The 13056-nt window shown below is 46.2% G+C and overlaps 2 protein-coding genes across 4 annotated transcripts in view; one reads left to right on the forward strand and one right to left on the reverse strand.

Annotated features, from left to right (window-relative positions):
* Window positions 1-1200: 1200 nt before the first annotated feature.
* LOC148123090 (protein BUD31 homolog) lies at window positions 1201-7857 on the forward strand. The gene is made up of 5 exons (XM_087903292.1): window positions 1201-1326; window positions 1432-1548; window positions 4013-4123; window positions 6001-6167; window positions 7627-7857. The coding sequence occupies exons 2-5, from the start codon at window positions 1455-1457 to the stop codon at window positions 7675-7677; spliced, it is 423 nt and encodes a 140-aa protein (XP_087759418.1). The 5' UTR covers window positions 1201-1326; window positions 1432-1454; the 3' UTR covers window positions 7678-7857.
* LOC125402169 (ATP synthase F(0) complex subunit f, mitochondrial) overlaps window positions 6995-13056 on the reverse strand; it is a 37928-nt gene continuing 31866 nt past the window's right edge. For 2 of the 3 annotated variants that reach the window (XM_087903277.1, XM_087903274.1), the window contains 3 exons: window positions 11400-11516; window positions 10450-10632; window positions 6995-8325 (listed from right to left, as the gene is read on the reverse strand). In XM_087903277.1, coding sequence (XP_087759403.1) covers window positions 8143-8325; window positions 10450-10632; window positions 11400-11516 — 483 coding nt within the window. In that variant the 3' untranslated portion in view covers window positions 6995-8142. The remainder of the gene's footprint in view (window positions 8326-10449; window positions 10633-11399; window positions 11517-13056) is intronic. The other variant, XM_087903275.1, reaches the window with a different exon arrangement.

The following is a 13056-nucleotide window of genomic DNA, read 5'->3' on the forward strand; positions in this document are numbered from 1 at the left end:
ATATGGGTAGAATTAAAGCTGTGACTTTGACAACTGGATGCAGCCCATTTTTTAGCTCTCTGAGATTCCAGCCTCGTGACAGAGTTACCGGCCAGAGCCATGTTTATTGCCACAACTCTATGGCGTTTCAAGGTCCCTGCCACCACCAAAAAGCATGTGGTCAGCTTTTCATCAACACCATTTAAGTGTTTAGTGGCAGGACCTCTTAAAAAAGCTGCAGGGTTTTGCAGCTAATGCTGAGTCATGAAGCCTCTCTTAAATGAAATCGTTTGCCTCTAGCAAGCAGAGTCCATCTGAGAAAATGCTGCTATCAATGAGCCATGTTTAACTCTGTTCTTTTGTCTTTAGAATAACTTCCCAAGCTCTCTCAGGCTTTATGTGGATGCAGTTGCCCACGTGGGCGCCATTCTGTTGACTGAGGTTTCTGTCCTGCCTGGTTCCTGTAATCGTTAAGTCCCAAACAAATCACACAGAGGTCTACATTCGTTATAAACTGATTGGCCTAGTAGCTCTGACATCTTATTAACTCTTACAATGTATATTAGCCCATTATTCTTGTCTATGTTAGCCATGTAGCTTGGTACCTTATTTGACAAGGCAGTTATATCTTAAGTAGTCATTTGGGGCTTTCTGAAGACTAATCTACTGTGGGCATACTTCTGGGTTTGGATGCAAGCCAAAGTAACAAATAACTAGAGAGAAGAGGAGAAAGTAGATAGCAAAGTGTCTAGCAAAAATCTACTGGGGAAGCTGTTTTAAGGCATTCAACTGAAGTGAGTGCCCAGTAGAGTTCTGGCCATAGTGTCCATCATATGAGATTCCAAGCCAAAAAAAAAAAAAATGCTGAAATAATGTCATCAGATCTGCTGCTCACAAAATCCAATAGAAACGGACTGGGGAAATTGAGGCAGTCAGCTGAAGGTCCCATGGTTGAAGTTCCAGGTTCTCATTTCTATGGTAGACACTCTTAAATGGTGAGATAAACAATACTAACTGTTGGAAATAGAGTACCTTCCAACAGATTCCAGGACCATGGTCTTTTCACTCTTAGTCTGTTTCGCTGTTGTCATTCTTCCCTATGTAGAGTTAGGGGGCTTTTGGGAGGAAGCCCATGCCAAGATGAATGACTGGGGAGGATACTGAGATACAAGTGCTAGGCTCTGAAATAGGGGGTGGAAAGCCAACTTCTAGAGGAGCTCAGAAACGCGTACACATAACTTATCAACATAACATACATTACACTTCCTGGGCTTTACAGACGTGAAAAGCAGACAGAGCTGCAGTGTGAATTCAAGAGTCTGGATAGGAGTTCGTCCCTTCATGGAGGTACTTAACTGCTCTTGCTGCTTTGAATAAATGAATGTGCACCAGGAATGTCTGCCAAAGGCCTCTGACAGTCCCAGACTCAGAAAGCTCTTTAATTTCTTCTAGATCTTTACAAATCTTGCTGGAAAATGCCCAAAGTCAAAAGAAGCCGGAAAGCTCCTCCACATGGCTGGGAATTGATCGAACCAACAATGGATGAACTAGATCAAAAGATGAGAGAAGGTAAGTGGTGATGTTCCTAACTGGGTAGGTTGGATGAAGGAGGCTCAGGTGCCTCCAACAATAGACAGACAACTGTGAGAAGAGGCACATTGCCAGCTGGTCAAGTTTTGTTTACCTATCAATTCAGAATGCTCGAAAGTTCTGAAATGGGATTATTAGCGTGCATATTTCTGAGAGAAAGATCAGGTCTCTTTTTTGCTTTAAGTGTTGTGTTGGAGACAGGGTCTCACTGTATAAATTTTTTTTCATTACTTTTGGCATAGTGTTTCTACATACCTCTAGCCATCCTGTATCTGTGTAGATCAGGCTGGCCCCGAGAGAGCTGTCTGCCTGTGTCTCCTTAGCACAGAAATCAAAGGTATACCATAATGCCCAGCTTGCTCTTTCTTTTTCTTTCTTTCTCTTTCTTTCTTTTTTTCTCTTTTAAAGATTTATTTTACTGGGTTTTAATTCTACTGCATGGACTGACTTTGTGGGAGCCTGGTTTGTTTGAATGCTCACCTTTATAGACCTGGATGGAGGGGTGAGGACCTTGGACTTCCCATAGGGCAGGGAACCCTGACTGCTCTTAGGACTAGAGAGGGGGGGGGAGGGGGGAGGGGGGAAAAGGGAGACGGGGAGGAGGTGGAAATTTTTAATTAATAAATAAATAATAGATAAATAGATTTATTTTACATTGGGGGAGAAAGGGGTATATGCTTGGAAGTACAGGAGGCCAGAAGAGTGTCAGATCCCCTAAAACTGGTGTTACAAGCATTTGTAGCTACCCTGACATGGGGGTTGGAAACAGACCCATTGTGAAGCATTTATATGCCCCCCCTTTGAGATTCTTTGTAGTGCCCTGGGTCTTAGAAAATCTTTATCCCTGGGTTTTTGCACCATGTAGCAGTTTCTGCATCACAACCCCACTGTGGAATCCTGGCAGTTAGCTTGTCTCTGGACATTTTATCTGAAGCCCCAAGTATATGCTAGCCTTTGGTGAGCACAGCTTCTCCTAGTTTGGTTGCTGTCACTATGATAAAAACACCCTGATCAAAAGCAACATAGGGAAGGAAAGGGTTTATTTGGTTTACAATTCCAGGTTAGAGTCTATCATTGAGGGGATGTCAGACTGGAACTAAAACAACACACACCCACAGTCAAAGAGCAGAGATCAGGGCTACAGAAATAACTCAGTGATTAAGCACATGCGGCTCTTGCTGAGAACCAAGGCTCATTTCTTAACACCCACATGTCTACGCACATCTGTTTATAACTCCAGTTCCAGGGGATCCAGTACCTCTTCTGACATCTATGGGCACTGGGTACCTACATACATGTAGACCAAACACTCATATGTAAATGATCTAAGAAACCTTAAAAAAAAAGTGGTAAATGCACACATGGTGCTTGCTCACACAGAAGTTCAACTAGCTTTCTTCACTCTTAGACAGTTCAAGATACACACACACACACACACACACACACACACACACACACACACCGAGAATGGTGCCTCTACTCAGAGTAGATCTTCTATCTCAGGCCAGCTTGATCTAGCTCATTACTCACATGAGGCCCCCTTAGGTGATTCTAAGTCTGCCAAGATAAACAGAAGACATCTTGCTGTATGACTACTTGCTTGTTATCTGTGTGGTGTGAGAGTGGCTTTTGCACAAACGTGTACTACAAAGCATGGATAGAGGAACTTACCAAAGTCAGTTCTCTTCACCCTGAGGATTCCAGGGATCAGTCTCATAGTAGTTTTTAATCCCACCACCACTCTGAATTTCTCTATTTTTTTCCAAGTTATTTTTATATATGAGTGTTTTGCTTCATGTGTACCATGTTTGTGCCTAGTGTTCGCAAAGGCTGAAAGAGGGACTTTGGATCCCTGGAACTGGAGTTACAACATAAGCTGCCACCTAGGTTCTAGGAATTGAACCTGGGTTCTCTGCAAAAGCAGCCAGTGCTGTTATCCACTGAGCCATCTTTCCAGCCCCCTTCGAATTGCTATTTAAAACAATCTTTAAAATGCATGTTTACAGCTGATCTGATCATTGCTATTGAGGTCATACCTATAGCAATAATTACTAAGCCACTGTTAACGTTGCTTTCCCTTTTCACAATTTGTGCCAGTTTCTGTTCAGTACTCAGAACTTGTAGTAGTCAAGCTTGCTATGTATGGGTCAAGAGATCTCTTGGCACAACTCTGACAGTAAAAGAATACAGTGGGTGAAAAGTCTGTATTCATCCTGCTTCAGTGTGTTCCTAAACTCATGGTAACTCTAGACATTTCCTACCCCGTTCTGCATTCTGCTAGCAGGGCTTGAGGATTCCAGTTATGTGCACTCTTGTCATTGTCCGTTGTTTTCATTACTATCCCCACGGGTATAAAATAATCATAGCTATAGTTAAGGAAGCAAACATGCTGCATGCTATGCAGACTGCCTAATAAAATACATGCATGCTTTTTTCTCTCCAGCTGAAACCGAACCCCATGAGGTGGAATCTCTGTGGCCCATTTTCAGAATCCATCACCAGAAAACGCGATACATATTTGACCTGTTTTATAAGCGGAAAGCCATTAGTAGAGGTAAATGTGACTGGCTAAATACCTTGGCCTTTAAAAAGTTATTGTTACTCTGTTCATATACATGTGGGGGCAAGTGAATTCCAAGGCTTCAGTGTGAAGGATGTGGGACAATCTTCAGGAATTGGTTCTCTCCTTTTGCCATGTGAGCCTGGGGGGTTGAACTCAGGTCATTAGGCCTGTATGGAAAGCATTCTTGGCCTCTGAGGAAACTTACTGAACTTTTGTATTTGAATAGTTTTAAGATATATATAGTGGTTTATAAAAAGCTGGCTGTCACCAGGTCTGGTGGCACACACATTTAATCCCAGCAGTTTGGGAGGCAGAGGCAGGCAGTTGTCTGAATTCAAGGCTAGCTAGATCTACATAGCAAATTGTAGGACAGTGAGGGGCTGCACAGAGAAACCCTATCTCAAAACAGGTGAAAAAGCTGAGTGTTGAGACCTATAGTTTCAGAACTTGGAAAGCAGAAACAGGAAAACTGGTGGGACTCCAGGCAAGCCTTGACTGTTGTGTGATATCCTGACTCCAAAAAAAAACTAAAAACAATGATTCTTCTCAGAAAATCAGGAAACAACCTTCCTCAAGACCCAATAATACCACCTTTGGATATATATCCAAAGGATGTTCAATCGTGCCACAAGAGCATGTGCTCAATTATGTTCATAGCAGCTTTGTTTGTCACAGCCAGAACCTGGAAACAACCTAAATGCTCCTCGATTGAAAAATAGATTAAAAAAAAAAAAATGTGGTACATTTACACAATGGAGTACTACATAGCAGAAAAAAATAACGACAGCTTGAATTTTGCAGGAAAATGGATGGAGCTAGAAAACATTATTTTGAGTAAGATAACCCAGACACAGGAAGAGTTATCACATGGACTCACTCATAGGTGGTTTTTAAACATAAAGCAAAGAAATCCAGCCTACAAACCACAATCCCAGAGAACTTAGACAACAATGAGGACACAAAGAGAGACTTACATATATCTAATCTATATGGGAAGTAGAAAGTATAAAAAGATAAGATCTCCTGAGTAAATTGGGAGCATGGGGACTTTGGGGGAGGATTGAAGGGGGAAGGGGAGAGGGAGGAGGGGGAGCAGAGAAAAATGTAGAGCTCAATAAATATCATGGAAAAAATAAAAATAAAAAAACAATGGTTATCTTTGCAAACCCAGCAAGCATCAGTTTATTGATGAAGAAATTTGTGTGTTTTCTTTTTTGAAACAAGGTTACACCAGTGTAGCCCTGGCTGGTCTGGAGCTTACATAGACCATACTGACCTCAAACTAACAATGCTCTACCTACCTCTGTCAAATTCTGGGATTAAAGACCCCCCACTTAAATGGGTTTTTTTTTTTCTGTTTGATTTTGAGGCAGGGCCTGCTGTGTTGTCATAACTCTCCTGGAATTTGATTTGTAGACCAGGCTGGCCTCAAACTCAGAGAAATCTTTGTGTCTCTGCCTCCCTAATGGCAAATCAATTCCACACCAGTTATGTTTTAAAGGGGTATTTATTTTGGGGGGTAAAACTTACATACACATAAATCGTCAGGAAGGGAGCAGGAGCCGGAACCAAGCGCCAGAACCAAGAGGCTGAGCCGAGGCTTGCTGTTCTTCTTTTAAAGAGAAATATACCACACCCCAGTGGGCTGGTATTTCAGCGGCTATTGGCTGACGGAGCGAAAAGTACTCCCGCAGCACTGTGGGCTCGTGCTATTGGCTGAAGCAGCAGAAGGTACTCCTGCAGCACCTCCCAAGTGCTGGAATCAAAGGCTTAGGCCACCATACCCAGCTTAATTTTCCTTTTTAGTCTAGGATGAAGGCAGGTTTATTGTGCCATGTTCTGATGCCTTGTCCCTACCTTTCTGACAGAGCTCTATGAATACTGCATTAAAGAAGGCTATGCAGACAAAAACCTAATTGCCAAGTGGAAAAAGCAGGGCTACGAGAACTTGTGCTGCCTACGCTGCATTCAGACCAGGGACACCAACTTTGGGACGAACTGCATTTGCCAGGTTCCGAAAAGCAAGCTGGAAGTGGTAATGGCTGGACGGGGAATTACTTTCTGTTTAAAGCTCTGCCTTAGTTGGTCATAATGGGTATATTGGGAAGGAATTTTGTCATTGGAAATCTGTCTGCCATCCCTCCCAAGAGTGAGTCCTTCTAATCAGGATCCTTCCTAGTGAGATGTAAGACTGGTCTCAACACTACCTGTGGTCAAATAACTGGATCAAGCCTTTTTTTAGGCAGTAGCTCTGAGGTGATGGAAGGGCTACATTGGCGTGGCTACTAGGCAACCTATCCCTTTCTCTCTGGCCTCATGGTGACAATCTCTGTATGTCTTCTGTCATAACTTTGTTCCAAAGCAAGGAGTGGTGACTCATGCCTTTAATCCCAGCATTTGGGAGGTTGAGACCAGCCTGGACTAGCACTGAGATCGTGTTTCAAAATAATGGTTTTAGGGCTAGGCCAGGCACCAGGCAGTGGTGCTGGGGTATAGTGGCTGAACTCGTTTCCAGACCCTTGAAATGGAATACCAGGACATCAGGCCAGAGAGGCCATCCACTCACCTTTCATTCAGTGCAGATGGCCTCAGCTCAGAAGGCAACTCCTTCTGTCCTCTGTGCCAAGGGTGGGGTTCTGGTATGGATGTACCAAGCCATGGCTAGTGGTTGATGGCTGTTTCCCAAGAGGAGGCTCTTGGTGTCCCAGCCTCTGGATTGTTGCTCAGTTGGTAGAGGGCAGCCTTGTATGCATGAGGCCCTGGTTCCATCTCCAGCACCCCATAGAACCAGATGTGGTAGTGCACATCTGTAGACTAAGCTGTGAAATTTAGAGTTATTCATTATGAGACCTGTCTCAAAGATTTAGCAAAACTTTACCAGAAAACTTTATTTGTTTAAAATGGGCTCTTGGACTCCAGAAAAGAAGGTCAAGACAGCATTGCTCCAGTCCCCCAGCCAGCAACTATGCCGCTGGGACAATACTGTTCTGGCCACAGGAACTTGAGTGCATACCTTTTGCCCCAGTGTCCTCAGGAACTCTGGCCTAAGCCCTCTAGGCAGTAGCAAGTTCACCAGAGGAATAAAAAGGCTGGCTTAAATCAGGTGGTCACACACCTTTACTCCTTTTAGCAGAGACAGCTGAATCTCTGAGTTCAAGGTCAGCCTGCTCTACAGAGCAAATTCTAGGCCATCCAGGATTGCTACAGAGAGAAACCCTGTCTCAAAAAACGAAAAAAAAAAAAAAAACGGACGGGGGAGGCACTGGCTTACAGAGTATTCTTTGTGGCGCTAGTAGGTTTGTCTTGCCTTAATCACACACAGACATGTAACTTTCAGCTAGTGGTAGCTATTTCCATTTTCCCAAAGGAGCTAAACTATCCAAATGGAAGTGTCTAGGGACAGGGACTGTCCCACCAGCACCTTGTACAGCACGTTTCAGTAGGTATGTGCAGGGTTGTAGCAGTGTATTCAATGTCCCCGTCTTCTGTTACAGGGTCGCATCATCGAGTGCACGCACTGTGGCTGCAGAGGTTGCTCTGGCTGACACCCGTGACTGCGGTACTCTGGACTTTGGACTTTGTTGGTTCCTACCTATTGGGCCACCCCCTTCCAGAGCAGCTCTTCTCAGAGTGGTACCCAGAGAAGAAACCCAGAGGGAACATGGGCTCTAGCGGTGAAGGCTTTCCAGTTGCTGAAATCTGTAAAAATAAAACCATTAGACCTCTTGGCTGTATTCATTCTTTCAGAGCAGCAGGCCGTGGGATGCAGGGGATGGGCACAGTTGTGGCTCGGTGTCATAGCCAGTGTGTGAGCAGAAGCTCACACCTTTCTCAGCAGTGACGGGGAGGGCAACCTGGGCCCAGTATTTTGTCCTCGTGCCTACGTCTGTAAAACGCTGCGGTGCCTCTAGAAAGGCGACACCAGCACATTCTCTGCTTTTAAATGGAAGGAGCTCTTGGGCTCCGCCAGCACTGTGAAAGATGGGAACTTGTCGCAGCAGCATGCTCCATCACTTGTCCCTAAGGCCTCCCCGGACACTAACATTGCCAGTGGTGTCTTGGTTCCTCTTAGGCTTGGTCCGGAACTCCTGCCAGGGGTGGGGGGCTTCCTCTGCTGGCATCACTTTCAGCCACTGCTTGTAATAAGCTCGAAAGCCATCAATCTTCTTCAGGTAGGTGTTATTCCCTTTGTACTGTAATTAGAAGTGAACAGAACTACGTCAAGGTGAGGGACGTACAGGGACAGAAGCTTCACCATGAGACCCATCACGCTGTACAATGAATACGGAACACACTAAGAAAAGCAGGGAGCTCAGAAATGTTCTCAGGCAATCCAAGCCACTGCACGTCACCCAAAGCTAACAGCAGCTGACCTCTGCTCTTCTTTCAAGGAGACTACAGTGGACAGGATAGAAAAATGGACATTCAATTCACTACTGTATTGTGGGGCAGGACGAGCTGCCCTTTGCCTAACAGCCATCGATTCTACGGGTACTGTAGCGCTTCTAACCCTGTGGAGGTCACCTCAGCCCCACAGCTAGAACTGAGGCACCCCATCAATTCTGCCTGCTTTGCTGAGCTGCTCCCATCCTGACTATAACCTTGGACCACTGCAGCATCCACTTGTAGGGAAGAGAGCTATGAAGAGCCTGAAACAGCTGGCAGGGATTACATAGGAAAAATAGGCCAAACCAAAAAAGAGAGGAAAAACCCTGTTAATTATGAGATTAAAAGTTTGATTTTAAAAGATTAAGTTCAAGTCAGTACTTGGGAGGGAGAGGAAGGTAGATATCTTAAGTTTGAGGCTAGTCAAGTCTACAAAACAAGTTCCAGGACATCCAAGGCTACACAGAAACCCTGTCTCAGTAATAAGCAATAGATTAAGTGTGCTGAGGAAATGGTTCAATGGTAAAGTGCTGGTATGCAAACAGGACAAATTCACTCTAGTACCCATGCCTTGTGTGATAGCCCCCGTGCTAGGGAGCTGAGACAGGTGACAAGACAGCAAGTCTAGCCAACATGGGCTCCAGTGTCAGTGAGGACCTCTCAGAAATTAACTCCGAGAGTGACAGAAGACTTCAGATGCACCTAACGCCCCTCTCTACGCACTAAGCAAAGAGACCATCTCCTGATAAGATATTTACAACATGGAACTGAAAAAAGTCTAGGAGCTGGAGAGATAGCTTGGCAGTTAAGAGCATTGGCTGCCTGGATTCTGTTCCATGCACTCACAAAATGGTAGACAAGCATAACTCCAGTTCCAAGGGATCCGGCCTTCTTGAGCACTGCACATACATGGTGCACAGATGCAAGAAAACACCCATACACATTTTTTTAAATAGGTGGCTCATAGATGTTTAGCTATGCCTAATGCTTTACACAGTCTGCCCGTTGACACACTCGTTTTTATATAGCCTTCAAAATGCCACACATGTAAGTGCCACACATGGAGCCGTCCCTGAGCACTGCCTGACGTGTGCGCTCTCACCCAATCACTGCCTCCCTCCCCATCTGGTTTGTGTCCTAGACCATAGTTGCCATTCAATGCTCTGGAAAGAGCACAGGGCCTGGCTCAACAGAGCCCGATGTCCTTGAAGGGGGAGCATGTGCAGCAGCCTTTATCAAAGTGTATCTTTTGCAGGCCATCTGCCAATCCACTAAACAATAAGTACTGAGCACTAAACAACACACAAGCATTGGGAACCAGGTGAGCCAGGCACAGTCTCCACCCCTCTAAGCCTAGATGGTTCAGTGAGGATAACCGCATGTGAACTAGTAAACCATGGCTATCTACAAGACTATCTGTAGGGGAAGAGGAAGCATATCTGAGAAGGGCTACTTAAGCTGGACGTGACAGTGCACACCTGTAATCCCAGCATCTGAGAGATGGAGAAAGGAGAATTAGTAGTTCATGCCAGCCTGAGTTACCTGAGACTGTCTCAAAATGAAAAGTGGGCTGGAGAGATGGCTTAGTGGGTAAAAATACTGTTCTCCCAGAGGACCCAAGTTCAGGTCCTAGCATCTTCAGCGGCTATTGGCTGACGGAGCGGAAGGCCCTCCCACAGCACCGTGGGCTCATGCTTCAGCGACTATTGGCTGAAGCAGCGGAAGATACTCCCGCAGCAAGCATCCACACCAGGTAGCTCACAGCCACTTGTCAGCTCCAGGGTACTCAATGCAGCTCAGGGCCTTGGGGTTCTCTTAAGGGAAGCTACTGAACAACTTTCAGAAAGGAAATGAACGTCAAACCCCAAAGGCCAAAACCAGAGATGGCAGCGGCTAAGACAATGGTGAGCAGTGTAGGGTGGCACACATACCCGGTCAAAGGTGGGAGGGTACTCTGCAGCAAACTCTAGCTGACGGATGATCACTTCATTCACTGGGACGCTGTTCTGCCTCATGTCCTTCAGGATATCAATGAGATAGGCATAGTCCAGCTTCTTGAGGGCCGCGTTGATGAGAGTGCTGTAGATGTGGGTGTTAGGGGCCATCTGGGATTTCTAGAACGTGGACATCACATGGTCAGCAGGATGATGGTGGCTGCTAGGACAAGGGAGTCTGCTAGGCCCGATCCACAGACAGGTCTGCTTCACAGACTAGGCACCAGAAACAAGACGGGTGGAACCGTACAGCAACACCTCGGCTGTCAAATCCCATACTAAAGCAAGTTTGCCCTGTCACTTCAACCCTGAAGAATCTGGAGAGAAAGACTGCTCGGGCGTCAACAGACAGGAAACGAGGTGTAAATACCTCCACACTCTCACTCTTGGCTGCAGCTTACTGCTCAAAGGGTCTTCACCACAAGGTGGGGGTCAGTCTCTAACAGCAAGCATTAGTAGAGGGGTAGAATGTGGGAACACAACTTGGTCCTTATAGAAGTGGTCGCTGCTGGGGTCGGCTGGAATTGAATGTGCAAGACCTTGTGAGGGCCTGAGAATGAGCATCAGAGCGGCCAGAGCTGAAAACTACCCTGTGCTCTCCAAGCTTCTAGTCCATCTCTCCTCTGCCCAGAGCTCCCATCCCTCCGGCGTGTTAGGGCTCAGCCTCATTCACATCTCTCCACTGGAACCAACAGTCCCTTCAAGATGGAAACACATTCTATTCCGCAATACCTCACAGATTCTGTTCATTCCCTCAGGGGGTTACGGCCATTCCTGCTCCAGACTCATCTGATCCTGCTGGGTCCTATTTTCCCCATAACTTCTCGAGAACTCCCTGGATTTTCTCCCAGAACTGGGGGCATCCTGCTTGGGCTTGGGCCTCTCACCTTCATGTCCGCAAGCAGCTGCATACCATCCTTGGGTCTACGGCACCCAATGGCCAGATTGCAGAAAGTCCGCAGATTGGGGACAATTCCCTTCTTTGCCAGGACTGGCAACAGCGCCTGTGAGACAGACATGCAGCTGCTACCTGAGACCTACAAGCCCTGGCCAGATGTCCTGATGAATTCTTTCGCTAGACGCTAGAAACCCAGGGACACCATTGCTCAGAGGCCTCTTGACTCCCTCAGCTGACTACATGGCACTGCTGGTCTCTGCTCAGCCCCAGAGGACTGTCTTTTTAGCTTGTCCAGAGGAAGGTGCGCTCTGCACTGTGGCCATTTCTCTGTCACCTTTGACCCCCACAGATGCCCAGGGCACTGCTTCTGTCAAAGCGCATCTCATAAAAACTGACTGTGCAAGTGACAAAACCCTGTCTGGAGCCTGGCTGTCACCTCTGTGAGCTGGGGAAAGCTGTACACAGACTGCGTCTCCTGGCCTGCAGAAGAGAAGCAGAGAGACCTGAAGCTGATGACAGCACAGAGTACGTGCAGTGTTAGGATGGGGTGGCGAGAACACTCCAGAGACCTACTGGGGTGCCTCACGATGAACCTATCTTTTTGAGGGAGGATGCTGAGCCAGGGTCTCAATATACTGCCTTGGCTAGTCTGGGATTCACTATGTAAACTGGACTAAAACTTAGAGATCTGTTTACTCTCAAAAGAAAAGGTCTCAAGGACTTTAGGCTGGCACTGAACTCTCAATCTGGCTATGCTAGATTGTTTTATGTCAACTTGACATATGCTAGAGAGAGCTGAAAGGAGGGACACTCAACTGAGAAAATATATACATAAAATGGGGCTGTAGGGCATTCTCTTAATTAGTGATTCATGGGGGAGGGCCCAGTCAAAGTAGGTGGTGCCAGCCCAAGGCTGGTGGTCTTGGGTTCTATAAGAAAACAGGCTAAGCAAAGCATGAAGCAAAACCAGTAAGCAGCACCCCTCCATGGCTTCTGCATCAGCTCTTGCCTCCAGGTTCCCTTGTTAGAGTTCCTGTTCTGACTTCCTCAGTGATGGACTACAAATGTACAAATGCATAAGTCAAACAAATCCATCTCAAATCACTGTTGGTCATGGTGTTTCATCACAGTAAATAGGAACCAAAGCTAAGACAGTGGCCAAGGATGATCTTAAATCTTTGATCCTCCATCCTCCAATCCCCAGCTCCTAGGATTATAGGTGTGAATCAGGTTATGCAGTGCTAGGAATGAATCCCAGGATCACATGTGTGCCAGGCAACTCTACCAGTTGAGCGACCCTCAGCCCCACAGTGGCATTTTTTGTTTTGAATGTGTATAGGTGTGCCTGCATTGACGTCTATGTACTACTTGAATGCTTAGTGCCCATGGAAGCCAGAAGAGGGCATCAGATCCCCTGAAACTGGAGTTACAGATGGTTATGAGCTGCCATATAAGTGCTAAGAACCAAACCCAGGGCCTCAAGAACAGCCAGTGTTCTTAGGCACTGAGGCATCTCTCCAACCCCAGTTGATGGTGATTCAACTAGCTAAACAACTCTACGGTCCTGTTCCTGAAGCAGCTGCTTATCTCATGTACCCTCCTCAGTGTAGTGACACATTTGGCCTCTTGGAACCCAGTATCCCCAG

This window comes from Myodes glareolus, chromosome 2 (genome assembly GCF_982192425.1).
Source record: "Myodes glareolus chromosome 2, mMyoGla1.1, whole genome shotgun sequence".
NCBI lineage: Eukaryota > Metazoa > Chordata > Mammalia > Rodentia > Cricetidae > Myodes > Myodes glareolus.

Excerpts from the sequence above, each read along its gene's own strand:
- LOC148123090 (XM_087903292.1), top strand. The coding sequence starts at position 1,455 with ATGCCCAAAGTCAAAAGAAGCCGGAAAGCTCCTCCACATGGCTGGGAA. Across the intron at positions 1,549-4,012 it reads AGATCAAAAGATGAGAGAAG|CTGAAACCGAACCCCATGAG; the intron begins GTAAGTGGTGAT and ends TTTTCTCTCCAG. Across the intron at positions 4,124-6,000 it reads GCGGAAAGCCATTAGTAGAG|AGCTCTATGAATACTGCATT; the intron begins GTAAATGTGACT and ends CCTTTCTGACAG.